This window comes from Lipotes vexillifer, unplaced genomic scaffold (genome assembly GCF_000442215.2).
Source record: "Lipotes vexillifer unplaced genomic scaffold, Lipotes_vexillifer_v1.1 scaffold390, whole genome shotgun sequence".
NCBI lineage: Eukaryota > Metazoa > Chordata > Mammalia > Artiodactyla > Lipotidae > Lipotes > Lipotes vexillifer.
This window is the reverse complement of record NW_006784503.1, coordinates 4,424,685-4,435,750: the sequence shown is the minus strand read 5'-3', so window position 1 is coordinate 4,435,750 and position 11,066 is coordinate 4,424,685. Positions and strand designations below refer to the sequence as shown.

General features: G+C 36.6%; 1 protein-coding gene across 1 annotated transcript in view; it reads right to left on the bottom strand.

The window, feature by feature from the left end:
* Nucleotides 1-11,066, bottom strand: part of KIDINS220 (kinase D interacting substrate 220) — an 89,898-nt gene that overhangs the window by 48,216 nt on the left and 30,616 nt on the right. The window contains exons 14-21 of the mRNA XM_007456942.1: nt 10,651-10,830; nt 9,698-9,863; nt 7,665-7,816; nt 7,216-7,505; nt 6,246-6,386; nt 5,280-5,523; nt 5,030-5,118; nt 3,404-3,548 (exon numbers count right to left, since the gene is read on the bottom strand). Of these exons, the coding sequence (XP_007457004.1) occupies nt 3,404-3,548; nt 5,030-5,118; nt 5,280-5,523; nt 6,246-6,386; nt 7,216-7,505; nt 7,665-7,816; nt 9,698-9,863; nt 10,651-10,830 (1,407 nt within the window). The remainder of the gene's footprint in view (nt 1-3,403; nt 3,549-5,029; nt 5,119-5,279; nt 5,524-6,245; nt 6,387-7,215; nt 7,506-7,664; nt 7,817-9,697; nt 9,864-10,650; nt 10,831-11,066) is intronic.

Below are 11,066 nucleotides of genomic sequence, written 5' to 3'. Positions count from 1 at the left end.
TAGGGAAAGGGGTGGAGAGAGAGAGATCAAACAGGCTTGTAAGAAACTGTAAGGACTTAGATTTTTATTTTCAGTAAAATTGGGGCACATAATAGAGCTTTTAGCAGAAGCACAGCATGATTGGCTTCTATTTTTAAAGGATCTCTGTGGCTGCCACATGGAGAATAGACTGTAGAGAAAAGATAGGAGCAGGGAGACCTGTCAGAAGGCTATTGCTATAACTAATACAGATGAGACGTAATGGTGCGTTGAATAAGGGTAGTATGCTAGAAATGGGAAGAAGTGGTCAGATTCTGGATAGAGTCTGAAGACAGAGCAAAAGAATTTAATGCAGACTGGAGAAGGTATATGAAAGAAAGATATCAAGCCCTTTTTTTTCCCCAAGGAAATGGAATAAGAGTTGCATTAACTCAGAAGGTAAACTATGGGTGGATTAAGTTTGTCACAGGATCTAAAGTTCATTTTTGGACATGTTAAGTGTAAGACGTATATCAGACATCATCAGACCTCAATTAGGCAAGTGGAGAGCAACAGGGCTGAAGATATGTACTTGAGAGCCTTCAGCATAAAGATGGTACATCTGGTTTAGACAGAAAGAGAAGAACCAAGGACTGAACCAAGGGCATTCCAATGCTAAATGGTAAGGGAAGGTGAGGTTTTATGGCATTTATCATTACATGACTTTACATCTTTCTGTTTTCCCCCAAAGGGTAAGAATTTTATCTTGTTCACTGCTTATCTCCACAATGCTTAGACCAATACCTAGCATATCTAGACACTCATTATATATTTGTTAAATGACTACATAAGTATTATTGATAATATACTAAAACATTTCCATTGTAGAACATAATCAAGTATAATGAGGTCTGTGACCTCACTTAAAGGAATTTAGTTATCAAAAAATTATGAACATACTTGATACAACCTCAGTTGCAATATAGTTCCATAGCATGCACCCAACATTAGTATAAAAACAAATTTCAGTGTAACTATCATAAGAGAGTTGACACTGGTCAATATTACAAAGTACCATTCAATATCATGCAAAGAAAGAAATATATATTTTACAAATATTTATATTTATAAGCATTAACATGGTGGAGAGCAGAATTCCATGCAAGGAATTCAGTCACAAGGCAATAATCCTTAATTTTCTTGTCAATATTTTTATTTAAAATATCAGTTGAAAACTAAAATAGAAGTATAGAGGGCTTCCCTGGTGGCGCAGTGGCTGAGAGTCCGCCTGCCGATGCAGGGGACACACGTTCGTGCCCCGGTCTGGGAAGATCCCACATGCCGTGGAGCAGCTGGGCCCGTGAGCCAGGGCCACTGAGCCTGCGCATCCGGAGCCTGTGCTCCGCAACGAATAGAAAATCTGAATTTCAACATTTTAAAGTATAAGCTAATTAAGACATCCTAAATTCATGGATTGGAAGACTTAATATTGTTAAAATGTCAGTACTAGCCAAAGCAATCTACAGATTCAATGTAACCCTGTCAAAATCCCAATGACATTTTCTGCAGAAATAGAAAAACCCATCCTAAAATTCACATGGAGTCTCAAGGGACCCTGAATAACTAAAACATCCCTGAAAAAGAAGAACAAAACTGGAGGAATCACGCTTTCTGATTTCAAAACTTACTACAAAGTTACAGTAATCAAAACACTGTGATACTGGCAAAATGCAGACATACAGACCAACAGAACAGAATAGTGAACCCAGAAATAAATCCTCACATATATGATCAGACGATTTTTGACAAGGGTGCCAAGACCATTCAATGGGGAAAGGACAGTCTTTTCAATAAATGATGCTTGGAAAACTGGATACCCATATGCAAAATAATGAAGTTGAACTTACCTAACACCATATACAAAAATTAACTCAAAATGGATCAAGGACCTAAATTTAAGACTTAAAGCATTAGAAAACACAGGATAAAAACTTCATGATATTAGATTTGGCAATGATTTCTTGACGTGACACCAAAAGCACAGGTAACAGAAGAAAAAAATAGACAAACTGAACTTAATAAAAAATTTTTAAATTTTTATATCAAAAGAAACTATCTGCAGAATAAAAAGGCAACCCACAGAATGGGAGAAAATATTTGAAAATGATATATCTGAAAAGGGATTAATAACCAGAATACACAGAGAACTCCTAAAACTCAACAACAACAGCAGCAAAAAAAGTCCGACTCAAAAATTGGCAAAGGACTTGAACAGACATTTCTCCAAAGAAGATATATTAATGGCCAATAAGCACATGAAAAAATGCTCAACATCACTAATCATTAGGGAAATGCAAGTCAAAACTACAATGGGATACCACCTCACACCCACTGGGATAGCTATTATCAAAACACCAGAAAACAACAAGGTTGATGAGGATGTAGAAAAACTGCTTGTTTACTGTTGGTGGGAAAAACTTCTTTTTTTACTATGGAAAAAGTACGGAGGTTCCCTCAAAAATTTAAAATAGAAATACCATATGACCCAGCAATTCCACTTCTTGGTATATACCAAAAAAGAATTGAAAGCACTGTCTCCAAAACATATTTGAACACCCGTGTTATAGCAGCATTATTCACAACAGCTAAAAACATGGAAGCAACCCACATGTCCATTGACAGATGAATGGATAAGCAAAACTTGGTATATACATACAGTAGAATATTAGCCTTAAAAAGGAAGACAATTCTGAAATATGCTACAACATGGGTGAACCTTGATAAAATTGTGCTAAATGAAATAAGCCAGTCACAGAAAGACAAATATTGTATGATTCCAACTATATGAGGTATTCAGAGTAGCCAAAATCATAGAGACAAAGTATAGTGGTGGCTGCCAGGGGCTGGGGGGAGAGGAGCAGGAGGATGAGAACAGAGTTCCAGGTTTACAAGATGAAGAGTGACGGAGATGAATGGTAGTGACGGCTGCACAACTATGGGGACTATACCCTTAAAAATGGTTAAGGTGATAAATTTGTATGTGTATTTCATTTAACACAATAAGAAAAGAAAAAATATATATCATTTGAAAACAGAGCAGCATGTAAAATCTAAATTTCAACATTTTAAATTATAAATTAATTATACTCAGTTATATAAATTAGCATAAAATTATGTTTCTACAAAAAGAAAAATTAAAGCTGAGATGAAATTTAAAAATTTTTAAGTCATCGAGTTTTAAAATAACAGTAGACAACTAACTGGTAGTTGATTGTCATTGTCAAAGCTAATATTGGTTTTATTAGACACACTTAATGCGAATAAAACTGGTATTCAGCAGTGTAAACATATAAACCCAGTACATCCTTTTGTTTCTGAAACTGAATTGCTTTGCTAATGTTAAACCTTATTATCTACCATACAACAGTAAGAAAACAAAATTCACCTGTCACAGAAACAATATTAAGTAATCTTCTCATGGTCTGAGGACTTATGTCACTGAACCAGTCCTCTGTAACCAGCAGTTTTGTAAGATCAAAGGACATCTGCCGAGTAATCGTGCGCTGCATCTGTCTTCTTCGGTAAGTATCCTGAAACAGTGAACCCATACTTCGAGCCTAAGAACGTAAGGCTTTTTGAGAAGTTAATATATGTTTATGTCAACAACAAAAACAATCCAAAATTTTAGTCAAAGAGGAAGACTATATAGTAATAAAAGGTATTATTATTACTTCCTGAGGCAGAATATTTACAGAACAGTTATAAAGTAATATTAGCAGCAACTGCATCAAATGCTATGGTTTAGCTTCAGATGTATTTTGATGTATAGTTGTACAGAGAAAGCTCGATGCCTTGAAGATCATAAATAAGCAGAACTGTGTAAAGAAAATTCAACCCAAACTCTTATGGGAGCTCAGTATTTATAGGAACCCTGAAATAATAAAGCAAATAACCCCTCATCTAGATTTAAGGTTTCAGCACTTTGATTTTTAGGTTATTTTTAAACGTATGACACAGCTGCTCTAACTATCCTCACATCTGCATAAGAATTAAAGGCTCTCTCCTGGGTGGGGTCGGGTAGGGAATCCCATCTAATCAGAGGAGGAACAGGCACAACAAAGGTGCGTTCTCATCTAAGGTCATGAGACAGGGGAATGTGGATACAATTACAGGGAACCCAAGAGTCCAGACTCATAGGAGAGAAATTCAAAACTGTAAATTACACCCAGCTCTTAATTTAGAGCTGTCAACTGTCATTCATAATATTATTTTCACATCCATACTTGTACATGGTAGAGGCATAAAGTCAAAATATCACTGAAGACACATTTTTTAAAATGTAAAATGTCCCAATTTAATGTTAGCAAACTAGAGGGGGGGAATAAATGGCGCTAATGCTAGCCCAACGTAGCCATCCTTAAGCAGCACTATCACCGTAACTTACCTGCAAGTGGACATCTTCCTGCCGTGTAATACTCCCTTATTCTTTACAAAAGAAGGCTCCTAAAGATAGGGTAGGACAGGGAAACTAGTGTTCCAGGAGAAAACCAAGGGACTGGGAAGGGCACGAAATCACTATGTGGGGAGAAAAAAAAAGAGTACACATCTCACAAACATCGGGGAAGGAGGAAGGCCAACAGGAAAACAAAGCAAGGAATTGTTCTCACACTGCGCGCCTCTCTCTCCCTTACAGCTATGGTGACATGGGTCCCTGGAATGAACACAACTTGACCTGGAATGAACCCAGTGGTTCTCTAACCCTCGATGAAATCATCTGGGGAGCTTTAAAATCTCACCCTCAGAGGTTCTGATTCAATTGGTCCGGAATCTGGAGTGGCACCTGGGCTGAGAGCAGGCTGGGAGAGGACAGGCACTCCTATATAATTTACAGTTATTATGGCTCTAGGTTCAGACATTCCTTGAAAAACCACCTGAAGCTGAAAGGAAATCCAATGATAAAATTTACTTGATGAGCTCAACGCAGTATTTATAAAATATTACATGGCACCATCTTGGTTTTATTTAAATAATAGCAATACAAACAAATGGCTCAAGACATAAGGTAACTTACCCGTCTATTAAGGGCCGTCTTACTACCAAGTTTTGTCATCTCTCCAAGGCTGTTTTGTGAAACTCTCCTGTCAGCATCTTCCTGCAACCCTTAAAGAATTTATCAAGAAAGCACCATTGTATGAAAACTCTGCTGTATGTGATATTTAGAGTAGTGAAATATGAACAGTACTTTTCAAGGTAAAAGGAGATGCACGTAAAAAGCTACAGAACTACTCCAGCCCAGAGCAGCTGAGGAACTCGATCTCTACCTGTATTTTCCGGGCACGGAATATCTCCATTAGCTGTTGAAGTTACAAGAAATTTTCTTGCACTGCTTAGTCCACGACTATTGAGGAAAACAGGCAGATGAACTATGTTGCGCATATAGTCATGTCCATTGATGTTTGAGTCACGAAGCACGCTGTTGAGGTTCTGGTTAATTGCCTTTATTATAATATGTGGATCACTTGCAAAAATAGCAATGAATGGGCCTTTTGAAAACAGAACTCGGACCTGTGGTAGAAGATATGTATAGTTATGATAAGATAAAAATTTTTAATTATCCAAAGTAATAAAACACCTCTTCAAAATCTGTGTTGTCCTTTGGTGACTACATTTTTAAAATAACATTTCTTTTTTGTTCAAGTATTATTCTATATGAAAACAAATTTTACCAAAGTCTCAATCTGGTCTGTCACCATCTGACAATTTTTCAACATTTGACAGTGATAAAATCTCCAAAGAAAACAATTAATCCTGTCGTATTTCGAGACACTTATGGTCTGCATAAGAGGTAAGATCAACACACATGAGAAATATTCATGAATATATATGACGTACTAACCACATTGGTCTCCGACCACAGTTACACACTGCTGTTTATAACGTACCTTACAGAGAGCCACTGACATGCCCTACTTTAACAGAACTCTACAAATTCTGTGGTTTCCCTACCCTTAACTCTATTCCAACCATAACTATCTGCAAAGAAAAGCTTGAGTCACACTATGGACTTTAGAGACCCTCTATTCACTTTTTTCCTCTCACTGCCGTTAAGCTAGAATTGTTTCAATCTGCTTGTGATGAAACTTTTACTCTTGCTATGTTTCTGCATAAAGCATCGTTGTTTTTACAAAAGAAGTATTATTCAAACTCCACTTGAGATACTCATGAAGCGACTCCTCTCAGCTGCCACATATGTGACAATGACAAGTTTCAAGTTGGTTCAGACATACGGTGTCCAGCATCTGGAGTACTCTGTCCTGCTCACAGGCATCCAGCCCGTCGATGATAACCACCAGCCTTGTCTGATTCTGAGTGAAGCTGTCAATGGTTTTTGCCATCCGGGCCATCAATTCCACTTCACACTTAAGAACCTGTGCAAAAGAAAGGATACAAAGCACTGAAATCTGAGAAAGTTAAGCACATTTCTTAAAAAGCTTGACAGAAAGTCAGCTAAAGGAAGAAAAGAAATCCAAAGTCCTCACTGCCAGTTGTGGTTCCACTTAAAATTGTAGCAAGTGCTTCACCTAAATTAGAGCATTTATTACAATAAGGTAGACACTATCATATCCATTTTAAAAGGACAGACTTGGTTGAGTGACTTACTTGCTGAGATCACATGCTCTGAATGTCAGAAGACATATTTGAATGAAAATCCAAATAATCTAAATGCCACACTACATTTGACCCCCTGATGGCATGTGACCTTGATCAAATTAAGGGGCTGCAGATAACTGTATAAAGCCCTTTTCTGTTCTAAAAGTATGTTCCTATCTTATATGTTTTGGTGGTTCAATCTGCTTACTCTACCAGGCTCTAGAGCAACCCGTATTATTAGGTAGTAATTACCAACTGTGGAATAATCTGCAACTTTTTGAGTATCTTATAAAAGTGTTTTATAAAAATACATTATTTTTGTAATTTTTCCCACTTCACATATGTATTTTCATAGGAAAAATCTAGAATAAAACTAAAAACAAATGCAACTAAAAACAAAATTAACACTTAGAGAATACACTCCCTAAAGCCCCATGGTCATGGGGAGCATATTCACATTAGGATTATTTTCTGCACGGCTTGTGGGATCTTAGTTCCCCCCGACCAGGGATTGAACTCCGGCCCTCAGCAGTGAAAGCGTGGAGTCCTTAACCACCGGACCACCAGGAAACTCCCAGGATTATTTGCTAAGCAGTGAGTGCTTACTTTCATGAATCCTTCACTTTTCAATTTGTGCAGTTTGGAGGCAGCATTATGGAGGCGTTTTCTTTGAGAATTCAGGAGAGAGTCCAGCACCTGCCACCATGTACGACAATTCAGCACAAAGGCCAATCCCACTATCGACGCAACTGATATGAGGATGGCATTCACTGTCAGATGCTTTGGGTCCACTCTGAATATAGCCAGAAGAGTAATTCCAGCAATAATGCAGCCAAAGATAAAAAGGAAGATGACAAAAGATGGGAGACAACACGTTTTTTTCCATTTGTTTTTACCTGTAATACAACAAATGGTTTTAACATGTCAAGCATCCAGAAAATCTCAATCATTATGGTGACAGCATATGACAAATCTGATGTTCGATTCATGTTTTCATGCATTGCATCCATCCCATCCTCAAGCCCTACATACACACAAAGAGAAGGAGGTCCTACCCTGCGTATCTTCAGTCTTGAATACTCGGAAAAGCCTGGTTGCCAAAAAGCCAAACTCTCTTTCACAAGCATCCGAGAGGGTGGCAATCATTTCAGCCATTGATGTTTCTCCACCTACACTGGACAACCTATTATAATCTGTAAACAAAAACCTTGGGGAAAGGGGAAAGAAAATGTTACTCAGCTATCTAAAGAAACAGTTTCAACATATGTTATCTCTATTATTTAGACTGTATTTCTTCTTGTCTCTTTCAAAATGTTTTTTTTTAAATTCTAAGGAGGGAAAACAACCTGTAATTACGTATCTTCCATTTCTAACATCTTATATACTTTTCTCAGGAAAAGGCAATAACAAAAGTTAAATGTGGTAGACTTATATGAAGTAATTCTGACTAAAGGCAGAAAGGGAAAAAGATTATGACAGCTTAGCCAAGGAATCAGACATCTCAACAGATCTCATGATACAACGATTAAAATGATTAAAAGGTGACACCCCAGGGCTTCCCTGGTGGCGCAGTGGTTGAGAGTCCACCTGCCAATGCAGGGGACACGGGTTCGTGCCGCGGTCTGGGAAGATCCCACATGCCGCGGAGCGGCTGGGCCCGTGAGCCATGGCCACTGAGCCTGCGCGTCCCAAGCCCGTGCTCTGCAACAGGAGAGGCCACAACAGTGAGAGGCCCACGTACCGCAAAAAAAAAAAAAAAAAAGGTGACACCCCATATCAGCCAAAAAATGCTATGAAGAAAGTTTTCTAAGCACCAACTGAAGAGATTAAAACCTTGAGAAAATATTAAGAATTGAATGCCATTTAAAAACTCAAGCTTTAGAATGTTTTATTTATAGCTTAAACATCTACCAGGGATTTAGAAAGAAGCTATAAAATATTCATTTCACAGTTGCTCTGCAAAGTAACTGAATTATTTGTATTTTGAGTCTCTGAATGGATATTATTTCTGCATTAGTTCCTTTCTTCCCTTCTACCCCTAAACTAAACTCTCATCTCAATCCTGTAGATAGGCAATGCTTTCAAAATACAATCTAGGATCACATTGTACTACGTATATGCATGCTATTTTAATTGTTCTAATTTTTTAAAAGAATACCATCTCATTAATTTAAAGTGTTTCTATTTTATATAAAAATATCTTCTCCAATTCTTTTATTACACTCTGCATGTTTTCTTTTTACACTTTTCATTTTAACTTCTCATTTTAAATCCTTTTCTTAATACTCCTATATGTCAATTACTTGTAAGCTTTTATTTTTATCTTCCTCTCTTATATTATAGTTTTGATGTCTTATCTGGTTTGGCCTATTTACTTTCAGCTTAACTTAAACATATTTTATCTTATAATAATTTTTAAATTCTTAATCTTTTAGTGCATATTTAATTATTACTAATTATTTTACTAATTTCTATTGAATTCCTTTTGCTTTCAATTCTCTAAATTTTTTTTTTTTTTTCATTTTACTTTCCTCTGGAGCCCTCTAGCTTTCCTTTACTCTTTGACTTACATGTTTCTCATCTTTTGTAAACTGTTTTCTCATACATTTCCTATTTGGTATTAAAAATAATTTTAGAGGAGTGGGTAAATATATTTCCACAGGTGAGGAAAGAGCAGCTTAGAGCACAAGCTGAGTTGCCAAAGTTACACCCTGATGTAAACAGATGCCAAGACTCCTTTCACTCTTCTCAAATAGACCAGCACTCTTTTCAAATTTGTCCAAAGGATGGTAACAGGTGTCATAAGGGGGGAACATGGGTTTATGCTCAAATAAAATTTGGTAAATCGAAGTTAAATTGATTTCTTTATGAAAAGGTGTCTCTGATCCTTTAATGTACAAGAGGGAGCTATAATATGAAGTGTTTCCCACACAGATCTGACCAGGGAGTATTTGTTTGCTTTACTTCTCACATTAAAAAGTTTAAGGGACCAATGTTTTTTTGGAATATACATTGAGAAATGATGCATTATAAACTTTTACTTGCTTCATCTTATTAAAAGTTACTTCTGTCAAAGGGACCAACTCACCTCACAGGTAAAGCTTTAGTGGTTTGCTCTGGCAATTCAGGCGGATTCACAAACATCAATTTGAGGAGGAGCTCCAAATACCCAATATGTCTTGCCAATCTAGTACTGAGGACCCAGGCCCAATTCCAATTCTCTCCTTCCCTTCGTCCACCAAAGTAAACGACAACTGAAATTCACAGTTTAAAACAAAATTATCCAGAACAATCATTAGTCAAGCAGCCTCTTTTCTCCAAACAGTCAAGTATCAAGTAGTAACAGGTAGACTTACATAATTTTCATGGTCCCATTCCATTTCCTAACTACTCCTCAAAGAATTCCTCAATTAATTAACCTCCCCCAACATACATCAGGTATGTGAAAAATGCAAAGTAAGCTGACTAAAATATGACATAAGAAACACAATCAGAAAGATAATGCCTTAAACAGAAACATAACCCTTAGTTCAGATTCAAACATAAAGACTGGTTTTATCACTACTTGCAAATGCGGAAGTTACCAGTAGTTCCTCCAAAGGTAAATCTATTTCCTTTCTTGCAACTGAAGACACTCGTGAGAACAGGGATTATATATATTTATTACTTTGCTTTTAGATAAAATGAAAATTACAGTCATGGTCAAAATGATCAAGAGCATGTCATGACAGCTATAAAAACTTATTTTCAAAAAAAGATTTAAATATAAATCATTAATTAACATATAAAAGGGAAAGTATAATAAATAAAAGTTCTGCTTCAATATTAACAACTAGTGCACTCGTTTTTAAAGCTGTACCAGCCAGGCTGAGGACAATGTTCCTCTAGGCCAACTTACAAAATAGCAAAAAATCAATTTTCTCACCTAATTATGAAAACCTCTTACAGACTTTAGGAGAAAGATATAGATACAATTTTAAGTAAAACAGTGAGTTTTGACATTCTGTACATTTTTGAAAAAGACAAAAGGCAAAGACTTACTAAAAAATATATATAAGAGAGCCAAGATGCTCAATGACACCGCTATTCCAAGATTTGGGTCAATCGTAAAAGCAAACAATAAACCAAGCCCTCCACAAAGGAGCAGGGTCAGAAATACTATAAGCCATGAAAACTGAAAAAGAGGTTCAATCTGTTGTCCTGCAAAGGTTTTCATTTCATCTGAAAGAGAAATTAATATGAAAACATTATTTCTGTTTTATTTAAGAAATACAACTTCAAACATTTTGAAAATTTCACATTTTCAATATAAACATTTACTGAGCACTTACCAAGTCCCTAGATAGAATGCTGCTACTTAACCATTTTAACCAACATTCTCTTCTGATAAGAATCTCATTCCCTAGGGGTACCTCTACCCTTGACCCTTGTCCTACCCACTCTCTTGCTTCCTGCTG